Below are 16,383 nucleotides of genomic sequence, written 5' to 3'. Positions count from 1 at the left end.
CACTGTGCCCTCCCGGGGTTGGGGGGGGGGGCACTGCTGATTAATATGCTTAGAATCTCTTCCTGGCCATCGACGGACGCTCCCGATCACCCTGCGTTTGCCTGATCCCGGCTGGAAAAAAACTGAGTTCAGGGACCGCGGGGAGGCGGATGGGAGTGAGGGGAGGCTAGGAAAGGGGCTGGAACGCTGGCTGCTGCGGCTCTCCAGGGAATCCTAATGGATCCACAAGATGCGGGAGGCACAGCTACCAAAGGGAGGCTCTGGCTCTGGCTTTGAGTTCGGGGTGGGAAGAGACGGAAAGGAAGTGGAGAGATGACAGCCTCGAGCAGCACATGCCTTGATTGGGAACAGGAAGGGAGCCCAGTTTCTGTTTTAAAACTCAAACACTCTGTTTTGAATCATCCCTTAATCGTTCTGGCTCTGCTGGTCTTATTTCCCTAAGTAAACAGGGAGTTGCTCCTCTGGCTGGGACCACAGCGGAGATGATTTCTGCTTCCTGTACAGCGCTCAGCACAATGGCCACAAGCAGAGAGCTGCTTTGCTCTTTCCCGTCTCGTGTGGACCTCCACGGTCCGCACTGCTTCTGGAAAGAGCACTTCAGTTTCCTTTGGGGGACCGTCCTTCTCCCACTCCATCCATTTGGCTGGGATGGAGCTGACCTGTTCCTCCACCATTCTCTCTATGCCTGGAATGGGTTCTCGGTCTAGGCTGGCCAATCTGAGCCACAGAAGTTGGCATATGGATGGGCTTGACCCCGTTTGCGCCAATGAGATCCAAGCCTGGGAGTTGTACTGGAAGTTGGGAAATAGAAGATCTTCCATTTTAGTCAGGATTGCTGAGAGGGAGTCACTACATGGAGAAAGTTGGCTGAGGGATGCAGAAAGACCAAGCCCTAAGAACATTGCTTGAGCTCCTGGATCCAGCCTGACCTGAATCCCAGATATCTCTGGGTTTTTCAGTTATTGCAATCCAATAAATTCCCTTTGTAGCTTAAACACTACATATTTCAAACTCAGAGTCCTGCTTGATACCAGCTGTTAATATTTCCATATGGCTGCGGCTGCTGGAAAGGCATAAAGAGAAAGAGCTGTGGGCCAAAAGTCAAGGTCATGTATTTCAGTTCTGTTACGAATACCCTGACTACATGACCTCCCTGTGTCTCAGTTACTCTGTCTGCAAAATGGGACTCACACTCCTGCTCCTCAAGATCCTCTACACTTTTCCAACTTCCAAGTTTGTAACTGTAGCCCAGAACTCTCTTTGGAGCTTCAGACCCATAAATACAGTTGCTCTCTAGGTCTCTTGAACAGAACTAATTTTATTTTTCCTCAACATTTTCCTCTTTCACTCTTCTTCCTTGTGTTACGTGATACTTTGTGCTAGAAAATGCTAGTTTTCTCCAATATCCATTCTTGCTTTCTCTCTCTAACAGAATCCCGAATTTTAATGGGGCAGGTGACTAGACTACATTTCCCAGCTCCCTTGCAGCTAGATGTGGCCATGTGATCAAGTTCCAGCCAAGGGGATGTGAGCAGAAACGATATGTGCCACCTCTGGGTCTGGCCCTTAAAAGAGAAGGAAAAAAATACAAATAAAATATCCAAAAGAGAGGGGTAAACTCTCCTTTTCCTGTTTCCCCTTCTCACTGGCTGGAATGCAGACAATCTTGCCAATGAGGGCAACGCTCCAGGGATGGCAGAGAACAAGACGAAGGGGTCCCAGTCCCCGGCTGCTCTGTGTGGCAGCCTTACCAGCTTGAACCATGTGTGGCTGGACTGCTAGGTGAAAAAAACAAACTTCTATCTTGTTTAAGCCATGGTCATTTTGGGTCTCTCTTAGGGTGGATGGATTTAGTAAATAAAAAAATACTCATTCCTCACCTAAGACAGCTGGAGGAGGGAGTGGAACATTCTAGAAAAGGAATGAAGATGGTCCCAGAGACCTGGGGGCTGTAAGAGCTCCTCACCTTGGCTTTCCCTGGACATCCTGGAAACACACAAGTAGGCAAGCGAGCCTGAGGCTGACTCCCATTGTCTCCTGCACGATCCTGCTCTCTCTGGGTCTCGTCTCTCCTGAGGCACCGCAGAGACTAACTGGGCATGACGGTCTCCCAGCATGGTCCTTCCAGCTGGGACCTTTTGTGGTTTTTAAATTCTACGATGGATGTTGAAACTTGGATGCCAATGGGGCCAGGAGGGTCCCGTAAATGGGTTACTCAGGCCAGGCAGGGGCTGCGGATGGGCTGGAGAGCGTGTCCCCTCCCACCTCCCTCCCCCCCGCCCCTGACCAGGGCCATCACTCCTCGGCTCCTGTGGATTGCTGCCACATGGGAACGCAGGGTTACCAGATTTTCTAATTTTTCAAGAAGAGTTGGAAATCTAGATTGTTTTGGTCTGTGCAATCTCCTGATTTTTAAATTCACATTTTTTCAAATACTTGAGGGACCAAACAAAAATGTCTGCAGGCTGCATTTGGCGGGTGGCCACCGGTTAGGAATTTTTTGTTTTCATACTATTTTCCTTCCTTCCTTCCGTCACTCAGCAAATATTTATTTGACGCCTACTGAGTGTGGGGCACTGTTCTATTCACTGGGGATAAAGCAATGAACAAAACAGAAAAAAACCCAGTGCCTGTCGTCATACAGCTTTCATTCTAGGCGACTGTCCTGATACATCCAGGCAACAAATATTTATTGAGTCACTCTGGCCCTGAGCTTAGCTGGGTCAATAAAAAATGTTCATGGTCCCTGCCCTTGTGGTATGTATGGCATGGAAGGAAGACAGACAATAAGTGCATAATTATAACACAAATGAAAAACATAGTTATGGGGAGAGACGCAATTTAGATGGAGGAGAGCGGTTAGGAAAGTCCCCTTGGAGGAAGCTATATTTAAAACGAGAACTGAAAGACAAGTAAGATTTGATCCAGTAAAAGAACTTTCTAGAACATTCTGGATTATCTCAGAGGTTTCTAGAGTGCCCCGCCCTCGTGTCCCCTCAGCTGTTGCTATTCTCGTACATGCAGTGGTTTTCTACTGTTAGCACCTGCGAGTCCTGCCCCAGGGCTTTCTCGGGGCAGGCCAGCAAGGCCGGGAGATAAGGTTCCTAGGAGAAGCCCTCAGCCCATGATGGAAGGGGATTTGTGGATAAATATCCCAGCATCCTTGCTCCTTGGGTGGGTCAACTCTGAGGTTTGTTCTAGAGTCTCCCAGGGGTCCCTGGTGGGGCTGAGCCCCAGTTACCACAGCATAACTATTTCTGTACCCTGTATTGGCCACCTTCCCTTCCCTGTCTCAGTTTCCCACTCTGTACCAGGTGCTTCCCCCAAATAAACCACCTGCACTCACTCCTTGTCTCAGGCTCTGCTTCTGGGAGGAGCCCAGCAGCAATGGGGGGGGAATGTGGCAGGCACGAGGACAGAAAGCAACTGAGGACAAACAGTAGGAAACAGAGCCGGAGAGCTCATGAAAGACCCTGGAAGGTGGAGTCAGGAGGTAGGGCGGGAGAGAGGGAGCAGGCAATAAGGAATGACATGGACCGGGTGGCATGGGGCCCAGAAAGGAGCTCTGGGCTTTCTCCCTGTCTTCAGGGAGCGCACAATTCGGTTTAAGGAGTGATGGTGAGACACAGACACAAAAACCATCCCCAAGATTACAAAGCCCTCGGGATCCATGAGAACTGAACTGTCGCGTGGGACTGCAGAGCTTCAGAGGGCTCTCTCCAAGGGCAAGAAGAGCCAAGGGACGCTTCTTAGGGGAGGTGACTTTACTGGAGAGGTTAAAAAACCCAACAGAACACCAAGACCTAGTGGGCAACCCATTACTGTAGCCCCTTGGGGGCGGCCCAACTTTTCACAAAGGCTGCCAGGCCCACGCCTTGGGCTTTTCAGCAGCTCTCCACTCTGCCATCCTTTACCTAAGCTGTGCACCGTCCAAAAACGCACGCCGGATTTCCCGCAGCACTGCTAGACGTATTAACGGCATTCCTACGCGGCAAGAGATTTCTGCACCACCAACACCATTTTTAGACTCTTTACAACCTAATGGCAGACGATAAATCTATGTTGCTAATTACACATCCAGCTTGTTATAACCCCCATAAAAACCACGAGCAGCTGGAAAAGCTATGAGGTGATGTCAAATCATATTCCTGGTCTCTAAACAGAAACAGAAATATTTTCCAGGCGCTGGTAAGTCGCCTGGTTCCTACCCAGGCGTGGAAGCGGCTGCCAACAGGTCGCTCACTTCGGGTGAGATGATAACTGGCCAGTCCTCCCAAGCCCTGCCCCTCACCCCCACCTGTCTCCCCGAAGAGAGGGCAGCCAGCTGGAGCATCCGCCGGCAGTTGGTTGAAAATCCCACGGGATGAACGCAAAGATCCAGCAGGGTCTGGGTTTTAGCAGCTGGGGTCATTTTTGCGTTAGGAAGTTGGTTTCAACGTTTCCTCCATTCACCACCAATCAGCTGACAGCATCTGCCCAGAACTCTGACGGGCGGTTCCTCAAGATAATTGGTCCATGATACATTTGCAAAGCTGTTGCTAAGATCCACGCTGGGGCTGACAAAACGCCTCCCCCTTGTCTCAGAAAAACGGAAGGAAAATTGAATTCATCTGCCGGAGACACTAAGATAAACAACAGGGATGGAGCAAAATCCGTTACCTCGTTTCTTAGCTGAGATGACTGTTTTTGGCTGCCGTGTATCCTAGCCCCCTTAGGAGGGAAACAACTAAAGACTATGTGGGAGCTTACATCCTATCAAGTGGATGTTGAAGGCTTCATGGGTTGGAAGAAAAGGCGTGGGAGACAGTAGAAGGGAAACTAATTAAATTTTCACATGTCCAGGGAAAATTCTGTAGGAGTTCTCAAACCTGGGCTGACCCAAGGGGGCAGCTTTTGTTGGAGAAGCTGCCTCATAAACTGCCCCCACAGTTCCCGGGACAAAGCAGCTGGACAGACTGTCTTGTGGGAAAAAAAAAAAAAGAGAGAGAAAATGGATTCTTACCTTCCCATATCTGGATGCAAAAGTCCCCGTGAGTAAGGAGTGAAAAATAATTATTGTCTCGTCCAGATCCCACACGAACACACGCTGTGATGAAAGAGAGGAAGAGAATGGAGACAAATGGACTTGCCTGCATCTGACTTAACGTCTGCAGAGATTAATTGCCTGGGAGGAAAGAGAAATCTTGAAAAACATTATCTTTAAGTTATAAAACATGCGACCCACTGATGCGTCCTGGAGCCCCCATCCAACCTCCGCTGTGCAAAGTATATTCGGATGGCCAGTGTCTGAGCTCCTATCAACGCGAGAGACGCCAGAACCGAGAAGCCTGTTCTTGCCTTGCATATAAAACCTCAAAAAAGGAGGAGTTCAGTCCAAAAACAACAATAAAAGTCACATAACTCATTTGACGAAATGAAATACTACCATTTTGCACTCACTGCTCGCCATAAGCCCAACTACTTCTAACCATTTCTGTTTCGAGCAATTCTGGTGATCACCTCCATAACTCTAACACACACACTTAGACCTTATCGATTTGCCAGCTTTAGACAATGTCTTTTGACTGGGCAATGTGAAAGATGAGGGTTTTGCTCATGGTAATTTCCCTCATGTCTCTTGAACTTTATATTTTTCACATATGTGAACCTTTCTATTTCCAATTCCATGCGCTTTTGACATTCTCCCTTCGCTAAACCGGTAAACCCCATAAGGAAGATACGGGTGTCCACCCTTTCTCCTGCCTCCTCCTCTCTCTAATACCCATCAGCCTGAGCTTACTTTTCATCGTCAGTGTGGATGCACTGGTGTGTGAATTTGGTTTTATAACTATACTGAAGTCTTCTGTGTTCTGTCCATATGTAGATTTTAAAAGTTGGTAACCAGTAAACAGCATTTCTATCTTGAGATTACCGTTTGCTGCAGAGCCAAGTAATGAGCTAGGATTTCACTTCCTTCTCTAGGTGTCCAATGTCTTAACCCCGGAGTCACTTTAAGGAGATTGTTCCTATCATCAAGGTCATGTGCATTCTCCTTTCTTGCACTCTATCCCGAATAAATCATGCCATATTTGTTACATAGGAATCATGCCTGTCTGGTATCACTTTTTTCTGTTTTCTAGAGTTTATGAATCACTTTAATTATTTCCTTGTTTGCAATAATGTGCCTTCATGATGATCTCAAATTCAGCCACATCCTCCATATTAAAGATGCTCATCCTCAGTGACAGCATGCTCCAGTGTGGACTGGATCATTTTTAGGCTTTCCTACATAGCTAATATGATGAGACTTCCCTTTACTGCATTTCTGGGTCAAATCCACTGTTTCCTGGATCCCGAGTCTCTCTCTTTCTTGGTTTTCTTCCTTGTTTTGCTTGAGTACATCCTTAAGTTGCTCCTTCTGAAAGGATGGATGGAAAGTAATCTTCCCGAATGCTTGAAAATCTGATGTTGTCTTTATTTTGCTTTATGGTTCCACTGGGTGCAGAATTCCAATTGGAAAATAATGTCCTCTAGATCTTGGAAAGAATTCCTCCACTATCTTATAGTGTCCAGCAGGATTGATGCAAAGTCTGATGTTTCACTGATCCTCACTCCTTCATAGCTCTTACTTTTTCCTCCCTTGGAGTTTTTAGGATCTTTTCTTCATACTTGGTATCCTCAAGTCCCATGAGGACACATCTAGGGGTAGTCTCTTTTCATTCATCCTGTCAGCACTCAAGCATTTCCAATCCTATTCCTTTAAATAATCTATTCCCATCTTTTCCACTGTTCTCTCTTTCTCGAATTCCCTGTAGTCAAATTAGACTTTTCATATTGATATTGCTTATCCTTTAAAAAATATATTTTCTATAATTTTTGTCTTTTTGATCCACGTTCTGGAAGATTTCTTAAACTTTTTCTTTCAACCCTTCTATTAAACTTTTGATTCTTGCTATCATTTTAAAATTTTCAAAAGCTCTTACTTGGCATCTGAGCGTTCCCCGCCCAAGAGGATCCACTTCTTATTTTATGGATACAAATCTTCTTAAATCTTTGTAAGAAAACCAGTCAGAATTTTTCTAAGTTATTTTCTGTTTCTTAAATTACCTCCCGCCATTTATTTAGTTAGCTTGGCCTTTATTTTTCATGCTGTTGGTTTTCCCCATTTTTCTGGAGATCATTATTTTTAAGAACAAAGGGACTGACTGATCATTTATGTAGCTGGGGTTGGCGGGGGCAGGTGTACCTACTCAGTCCGCCATCTTGAATGGGCCACATCTGACAACTCTCTGGAAGCCAGTGGCTGTATCTACACATTGGCATTTGCCATGCCTTTAAAAGGAGAGAAAGGTGGGATCTAGAAGGAAAAAAGGTCAATCAGGGCAGAGGTTTTCAAAGCAATTAGCAGACCTGAGTATTATTTTGTGAATTTTTTTGTCTAGTTATATTTACATGTATGCATGCGCTGGGTCACAATATTAAGTATCATTCTCATTACGGGTCATAGTAAAAAAATGTTTGAAAACCATTGTTTTTGGAGAAAGCTTCTGGGGTCTAAATAGACTAAATCCTAATTTATCTGAACTGAGTGGTTCAGTCAAACAGAAATTTTGGTAAGAGAATTTTTAAAAATCAGGGAATATTTTCAAATTTAATGCAGATCCCATTGATTTATCTATTACATCCTCTCTGAAGAAGGTCTGTCCCTCTCCCCACTACCCCACCACTCTATCCCCCTGCCCTAGATGCCTCGTGGGTGAATTCCTGGTGGCCGTTCTGCAGGTGACCCCTGGCCTGCTGAGGTTTGGGCCAGGATGAGGCCCTAACCCCAGCTGGGTCAGAGGCCTTTCCTTGGGAACTTAAAAAATTGGGGCCTAGAAAGAAATTCATTGTCTTTGGGTGGCTGTTGGCGGCCACATGATCTGAAGGACAGGGAAGGCCAGTCTGCAGAAAGAGAGGAACAGGGGTGAAAGATGCAAAGACAACCCAACACTTGCTGGACCTGGTTTCAGATGGAAGAAGAGTGAGGGGCCTGGAGGAGAGCCCTGCCCAGTAACCGGTGCACGGGGGCACTGCAAAGACACTATTGTTTGGGCATTCTAGCACCTTCCCCATGGCACGTGGGGAGAGCAGGCATAAACGCATTTCCTTGCCCCGTCTACCTTCTAATTCCAGTATCTTGCTGACACTCCACGGTCCCCCTGCCCTTGGATTCACTGAGAATCCCTGTATCCTTAAAATAAACTCTGCTTTTTTGCTTAAGCCAGCTCGAGCGCATTTCTGGCACCTGCAGTCGAGGGATTTTAACTAATACACACTCAGAATATTCCTCCTTTCCACTTCTCTACATAATTTCTCTCTTGTGGGCTCGGCCATTAGCAAAACTGCCAAGACTTAAGAGGTGCGACCCGTGCACGCTGACGTTATGCACAGAAGTGACACGGCTCACACCTTTGCAACTGCGCTTGCCCAGTGGTCCTTACCCTGCAATCGAGAAGCAGATGTTTCCAGAATAATATCACCCCATAATCCCCGACGTCCATGCTACCTCCACCTTCTCAGTCTAATGGAAAAATGTCTCTCCACCCCCACCCCTACCAAGAGCAGAAAACACATTAGGGGACCCAATAGTTTTTTCTTTCTTTTTTTGTAATATGAAAGTATGTGTTGCTCTTTGTGATTTCCATCGCTCTGCAATGTCAAGCTGGTAGGAAATCCTTAGAATATGGGAGGGCAGAGAGCAAGGAAAACCTGAAGTCAATCAATTTTCTTCTGGCCTTTTGCAAAGGCCTAGTCCCACGGAAGGGATTGGGCAAAATCCCCGTGGTTTTGGGAGGTGGGGAGCCGTGAGAATTAGAGGAAAAGCAAGAACAGAGTCCCCTGGACTGAGAATAGTCCCGTCCACTCGCTTTGTGGCAGGTCCCCAGGATGGTCAAGCTCTCAGAGGAGGTGGCTGCTGTATCCTCAGGAGGCTGACCAAGGTAGGGGACAAGTGTGATGCTCAAAATATTTAACACCTTCTAGGACGACTGGAGCAGACGCCAGCCATAAACGTCTGCTACAGCCCTGCTAGTGAACACTGGCTAACTAGTACAGCCCTACTAGTGAACACTGGTGAAATATCAAATGCCCTGGTGGGAGGCATTTGTTGTGTGTGCCCCCAGCATCCACCGCCTTCTGAAAAGAGCACCCTCGTTTTCTTGCCCCTTGTATGCTGTTTTGGTGGGACTGTCCATCATGAGCAAGTACACGACCCAAGCCCGGCCAACGGGCTGCTGTCTCCGTGGGATCGGACATCGAGTGCAGCGGCGCTAGAATCGCAAATGGTTCACTCTCCGGCAGGTGCTGGTGCCCTGCAGGTGCCCGAGATTCCTCGGCAAGGCCTTGGTTACTGTTCTTTCTAACCCTGCTTGTCTCTCTTCCTCTCCACGTGGTTCCCTCCCAGTAAATTCCTTTTTGCTTAAGTCACCGGAACTGGTTTCTGTTGCCTGCAACCAAAGGACTGTAGCTAATACTCCAAAGCTCTTGTCCGCAATAAGGCTTTCTACGCCTGAGGTGTGGTATGGAGACCCCAGAGAATGGCTGGACTTGCACTGACCTCTGCAGGTACTGATCGAGAGGAAGGCAGCAGTGACCAAGCCACACTGGACATCGCAGCCTCTTATTCTGTTTTCTGAGACACTTATGCCCCGAGATTCTCATGCAATTCCGGGAGGGGAAAGGCCCCAAGAATGAGATGGAATTTCCTACCACCTTGGTGGGATGGGGCCTCAGAGTCAAATTACATTGATTTTAAGGAAATGATGAAAATGGTATTTCTTAGCATATCTGAGTTTGTGGGCTGAGCTTTGCAGCTAACCTGTCCAGGATTATGAACAGGGATGCGAGGATGAGGTATTTGAGTTTCTCGGCACTGACACAGGCTTTGCCAACACTACCCAGGTACCCACTGCACACTCAAGCCAACGAGTCACTGACTGCCTTCTGCCAAGAAGTATGAGCTGCTGCACACGCCCGTTTTTCTCCCTTGATAGATGACAGTTGCTTACATCTGTCTTTTGGGCGTCTATCTTGCCTCTGTCCCCACCAGTGCCCTCCCCGCTCTCTCATGCGTGCTGTTCTCTTCTGTTAGTTTGTTTTGGGAGGACGTCAGCACCTGACCACTAATCCTACACTTGCTTTATTCTAATAAGGATTGGAGCATCCCTGAGACCAGCTGTTCTCAGCCTGGGCTGCACTCTGGAATCACCCCGGTGCTTAAAAATACCGATGCCTGGGTCCCCCCTCAGGGAATCCAATTTAACTGATCTGGGGTGCAGCTGAGAATGAAGGTTTCTGAAAGCTCCCCAGGAGATTCTGAGGCACAGCCCAGAGTGAGAACCACCCAAGAAACTCAGACTCGCAGAAATGACGCAAACCCGCCTGAGCCAGCCTCCCGTCTCCAGGTAGATAAGTATTGGCGCCGTCCTGGAACCACTGGGGTAGCGTTTAGAACTCCATCCCTCAATGTTTATTTCAATAGTCTGGGATGGGGCCTGGGCATCTGCATTTGAAAAAGCATCCCAGGTGATTCTATACCATGAAGCCAGGGTTAAGAACCACTCTAGCTCAGCTGGGAAGGTCCTTTGTCCACTCCTGTCTTTACGCAAATTCTCAGGTCCTGCCCCAAATCTACTAAACTGGAAATTCTGGGGGTGGGACCCAGCAGTCTGGGTTCTCACAGCCTCTGGGTGATTCTGCTGCTCCAGTCTGAGAACCAAGGCTCTTTACTGTCTCTAGGTCCCTTTTCCCAGCCTGGTCAGTCAACGGTGCTTCCGTAGGGCCAATATAATTCTCCCCTCCTTTTCCATCACGTGCTCTTTTCTCTGTTACTTTGAACACAAAGGGCCATTCTCCCCCATGTACCTGGCCAGGACTGTGCCCCACCTTCCTGCTCTGGCTGCAGGTGGAGAGGACATTTACCAAGTCACACAGAGGCCGTGTGGAGTTACCTCGATCTCATTGTCCCCTGCTGGGGAGGGGTCGCTGCTCCGCTTAGACCGGCCTCGGAGCTTCCCATCGGAGGCCCGGAGCGGCCGGTCCGTGTCTCCCTCTTTCGCCGGCGTGGAAGGTCCGTTGTGTGTGCTATATTCACCTGGGGTGGGGAAGGGAAGGGTGCACGTGTGAGAAGCTTTGTTGAGTGTCTCGTCCCGGGAAATATCCCACCAGAGCCGTCTAACCCCAGAGTGGGAGGCCTCGAGGGCAGCAGCGAAGGCAAAGACCACAGGGAATCAAAATCACTCTGACAGGGCCTTAAATGGCCTGCCCACAATCTTTCATTCACCCCACAAAGACTGACTGAGCAGGCACAGCTCCAGGCCCTGGTTCTCATGGCACCCAAATTCTAGAGAGAGGAGAGACATCAGACAGGTAAAGAGATAACATGCCGGCTGGGGAGACACGTTAGAGAGAATTAATAAACCGGATGGGGAATAAGGAGGGCTGGGGGGTTCCTCACGCATATGGGGCTGGTCAGGGAGGGGAGAAGGGGACACCTGAGCAGGGAGCTTAGAGCAGGGAGGGCGGGGCCCCTGGGGGAGCTATAATTACAGTGAACAGGGTTTTGTGTTACAACTGTCTATATAGCCCGAACCCTGAGAATCCCTAGACCAACGAGAGGAAGGAAATAACATTTGTACGGAGCTGGGCAGTGAACTCTTCAAGAGACCCCTCCCTTGAAGTAAACGGGGGAGTCGGAGGAGAATTCTCTAAGCTCCTGTCCCTCTGTGGCCTCCTCTACTCCCTATTAAGAGAACGTTCTTTAAGCTTTGTCAATCTGAGAATTAAATGAGATTACATATGCGAAAGCATCCAGCACAGGGCTGGCCATTAGGAGACGTCAATAAATGACTTGAATCGAGTTCTGGCGCGACTAGATCCATACACAGGATCAGTGAGAAGGTGCAGGCAGAGGGTGGGCACCTGCTGCTTCTCATCCAGGTGGTAGTTCTGGACTCGGGGCGCTGAGAGGCTGCCACATTCATGCCCTCGGGCAACTCTAATGACCTTGAACAAGTGAGCAGCACCCTCCCGGGATCTAGAGCCTCCAGCCAGCATCCAGGTCATGTTGTTTTTTAGGCACTGAAGCTTTAAATACACGGCTTTTTATTTGACTTTATTATCTTTATTTAACGAATGAGGGAAGTGAGGCTTAGCGGATGACCAAAGCCTGTGGTTACCCTGAAAATCAAAGCCAGAGCCAGAGCGAAAATTTGGGCCTGTCCTTGTCACCAGAGTGACAGAATTGTAAACCAGGGTGGAGCCTCAGAGGACATCCCGTCCCGCTTCTCATCTTACAGCTGCTTGTTTTCGCTTCCAAATGGACCCTGTGGACTCCATCTCTCCTTCCACCATCGCCAGTTCTTGGATCATCGAGGGGAAATGCTTTTGTCTAAAAATACTTGGCAATGGACTGACTTTTTTTCCTAACCTGGAAGGACTATTTCCCTCTAAAACCCAAGGGACTGAACTTTGTTTATTTAATATTTATAAAACTTCTCAGTAGACGAAGGACATAATCAGAGAAGACGTGACTCTGAGTTGTCAGGACCGCTGGGCCATCCGCAACTCCCCCGCCTTCTCAGGAAACAGCAGCAGAGACCCCAAATATCCATCCAGCAAAGACTTTGTTCTGGAGGATGAGGAACAGGCTGGAACTAAACTCACAGATGCTTAGGAGTCATAAATAAGGGTTATCCTGATTCAGCCGGCAATTCTAAGGCTACAGGAAGCTTAGAAAACATTTGTTGACCCCGTTAAAATCCAGACAAATATTATTAGAAAAGGGAGAAATACCAGCCACCTAAGAAACATCTAAATAAGGTGTATGGGAAGCCAATTTACTAGGGGTGCCAAAAAAAAAAAAAAAACCAGTCCTGTTCCCAACCTTACACGTTCTTGAGAACGAAGAGGCAAAGCTCAAGGTCACAGTCAGAGGTACACAGGCTAGAAAAATTTATGTAGACCTTTCTTGGAGTAATTTCACTCTTTCTTTCTCCCCTTTTATGTTTCTACTTACATATTTTAACAGCTTTATTGAGGTCTAATTTACACACAGTCAACTATTATGTATTTAGAGCACACAATTTGACAAGTTTTAACATGTGTCTACGTCTATGAAACCATCACTGAAACAATACGTCTTTGAAAACCATAGTGATGGCTTCATCACCATGAAACCATCATCAGATGATGAACAAATCCAGCGCCTCCAAGATTCCTTGTAATCCCTTGGGGGTCTCTTCCCCCTGCTCCCCTCCCCAGGCAACCACGGATCTCCTTTCTTTCACTACAGACTAGTTTGCATTTTCTGGCATTTTGGAATCACTTGGTGTATGTATATTTCTGCCTGGCTTCTTTCAGCCAGCAGAAGTGTTTTGAGATTCGTTCAGTGTTGTTATATATACCAACAGTTCATTCCTTTGTGTGGCTGAGTATATTCGATTGAATGGATATACCACGGTGCGTTCATCTGTTCACCTGTGGATGGACATTTGGGTTGATTCTAGTTTTTGGTTGGAATAAAGCTGCTATGAACATTCACACTTTGCATGGATGTAAGCTTTCTCTTTATGAGCGTGACCACTAGGTCATAGGGTTGGTCTATGTTTGACTTTTTAAGAAATTGCTAAATTGTTTTCCAAGGTGGTGGTACCATTTCACATGCCCAGCAGCAGGGTAAGAGAGTTCTAGCTGCTCCCCATCCTTGCCAACCTTTGGTATGGTCAGTCTCTGTGACTATAGCCATTCTACGGGTCAGGTGTAGCATCTCATTGTGGATTTAATTTGCATTTCCCTAATGACTATTGATCAGCATCTTAATCATGGTTTTTTTTGTCATCCGTCTATCTTTGGTAAAGTGTCTGTTAAAATATTTTGCCCGTTTCTTTATTAGGCTATCTGTTTTCTTATTACTGGGTTTTGAGAGTTCCTTACATATTCTGGATGGTCACTTTTATGTGTCAACTTGACTGGGTTAAGAGATGCCCAGATAGTTGGTAAAACCTTATTTCTGGGTGTGTCTCTGAGGGCATCTCTGGAGGAGACTAGCATTTGAATCAGTAGACCGAGTAGAGAAGATTGTCCTCACCAATGTAGGTGGGCATTGTCCAATCCACCGAGGGCCCAAAGAGAACAAAAAGGCAGAGGAAGGGCGAATTCTGCCTCTTCTTGAGCTGGGACGTCCATCTTCTCCTGCCCTCAGACATCAGAGCTCCTGGTTCTCGGGCCTTCTGACGTGGACTGAATTATACCAGCGGCCTTCCTAATTCTCCAGCTTGCAGAAGGCAGATTGTGGGACCTCTTGGCCTTCATGACCACACCAGCCAATTCTTATAATAAATCTCCTCTTATCTAAACGTATATGTATACTACTGGTTCTGTTTCTCTTGAGAACTCTGACTCACACAACTTACCTTAACAGATATCTGCTTTGTAGTTACTTTCTCCCAGGCTGTGGCTTGTGTTTTTACTCTCCTAACCATGTCTTTTGAAGAACAAAAGTTTTAAGTATTAGGGGACAGCCCAGTGGCACAGTGGTTAAGTTTGCACGTTCTGCTTCGGTGGCCGGGGTTTTGCCGATTCAGATCCCAGGTGCGGACATGGCACCGCCTGTCAAGCCATGCTGTGGCAGGGGTCCCACATATACAGTAGAGGAAGATGGGCATGGATGTTAGCTCAGGGCCAGTCTTCCTCAGCAAAAAAAGGAGGATTGGCAGCAGAAGTTAGCTCAGGGCTAACCTTCCTCAAAAAAAAAAAAGTTAAATTTTCATAAAATCCAACTTATATCATTTTTTTCCTTTTTGGATCATGCTTTTGGGGTTATATATGGGAATTCTTTGCCTAACTCAAAGTGACAAAGATTTCCTCCTGTTTTCTTATAGAAGTTTTATAGTTTTATATTTAGGTCTATGATCTATTTTGTCTTATTTTTTGTATATCAGGTGATATATGGATCAAAGTAGTCTTCTGAATCCAGTTGTTCCAGCATCTTTTGTTGAGAAGACTATCCTTTCTCTGTTGAATTGCCTTTGAACCTGTGTCAAAAGTCAATTGTTTGCTTACATGTGGGTTTATTTCTGAACTCTCTGTTCTGGTCCATTGATCCGCTATCTTTATGCCAATATCATCCTCTCTTGATTACTGTGGCTCTGTAATAAGTCTTCTAATCAGGTATTGTCAGCCTCCCACTTTGTTCTTCCGTATCAGAGACGTTGAGGTTATTCCAGGTCCTTTGTTCCACAGGAAGTTCAGAATCAGCTTGCCAATTTCTACAAAAAGGCCTGGGATGTTGACACAGATTGTGTTCAGTCTGCAGATCAATTTGTGGAGAATTGACATCTTAATGATATTACATCTTCCGACCGTGAACGAGGCATATTTCCCACGTATTAAAGTCTCTTCTTGAACTTCTCTCAGTAGCGTTCGATAGTTTTAAGTATACAAGTCTTACAGATCTTGTCAGATTTATCCCCAAGTATTTCATGTTTTTTGATGCTATTGTAAATGGCATTTAAAAATATTCTATTTCCTACTATTTGTTGTTAGCACATAGAAATATAATTGATTTTTATATAGTCACCTACTACCCTGCAACATTGCTAAACTTATTTTTTCCAGTAGCTTTTTTTGTAGATTCTATCTGATTTTCTACATAGGTAGTCATGTCATTTCACTTCTTTTTACTTCGTGAGATTTTGCTTCTTCTTTTCCAATATGGATGACTTTAATTTGTTTTTCTTGCCTTATTGCACTGGCTAGGACCTCTAGTAAAATGTGGAACAGAACTGGTAAGAGTAGACATCCTTGTCATGTTTCTGATCTTGGGGTGTAGCTGTGGGTCTTTGGCAGCTGTCCTGTTTCAGTCAGTTTGGGCTGCTACAACAAAAATACCACAGACTGCATGGCTTAAACAACAGAGAGATATTTCTCACAGTCCTGGAGGCTGGGAAGTCCAAGATGAAGGAGCTGGCCAATGGGGTTCCTGGTTTGCAGATGGCCACCATCTTGCTGTATTCCCACGTGGTGGAGAGAGTGATGTATCTCTCTTGTGTCTCGTCTTATAAGCACACTAATCCCATTCATGAGGGCTCCACCCTCATGGGCTAGTTACCTCCCAAAGACTTCACCTCCAAATACCATCACATTGGAGATTAAGGCTTCCATACACCAATTTGGGGGAAATACGAACATTCGGTCTATGGCATGCCTTTCTCTGATAAAGGAAGTTCCCTTCTACTCCTAATTGCAATTTTTATTAGGAATAGATGATAGATTTTGTCAAATGCTTCTTCTGTGTCTATTGAGATGATCTCTATTTTTTTCTTTCCAGTTGGTTAATACGGCAATTTATATTGATTTTCAAAC

At 46.5% G+C, this 16,383-nt stretch overlaps 1 protein-coding gene across 2 annotated transcripts in view; it reads right to left on the bottom strand.

Annotated features, from left to right (window-relative positions):
• EYA2 (EYA transcriptional coactivator and phosphatase 2) overlaps positions 1-16,383 on the bottom strand; it is a 251,928-nt gene that overhangs the window by 76,940 nt on the left and 158,605 nt on the right. For both annotated transcript variants that reach the window (XM_070589359.1, XM_070589358.1), the window contains exons 8-9: positions 10,971-11,113; positions 5,003-5,086 (exon numbers count right to left, since the gene is read on the bottom strand). In XM_070589359.1, the coding sequence (XP_070445460.1) occupies positions 5,003-5,086; positions 10,971-11,113 (227 nt within the window). The remainder of the gene's footprint in view (positions 1-5,002; positions 5,087-10,970; positions 11,114-16,383) is intronic.

The sequence above is a fragment of the Equus przewalskii genome, chromosome 21 (assembly GCF_037783145.1).
Source record: "Equus przewalskii isolate Varuska chromosome 21, EquPr2, whole genome shotgun sequence".
Lineage (NCBI taxonomy): Eukaryota > Metazoa > Chordata > Mammalia > Perissodactyla > Equidae > Equus > Equus przewalskii.
The sequence above is the reverse complement of the archived record's forward strand: the minus strand, read 5'-3'. Positions and strand labels throughout refer to the sequence as shown.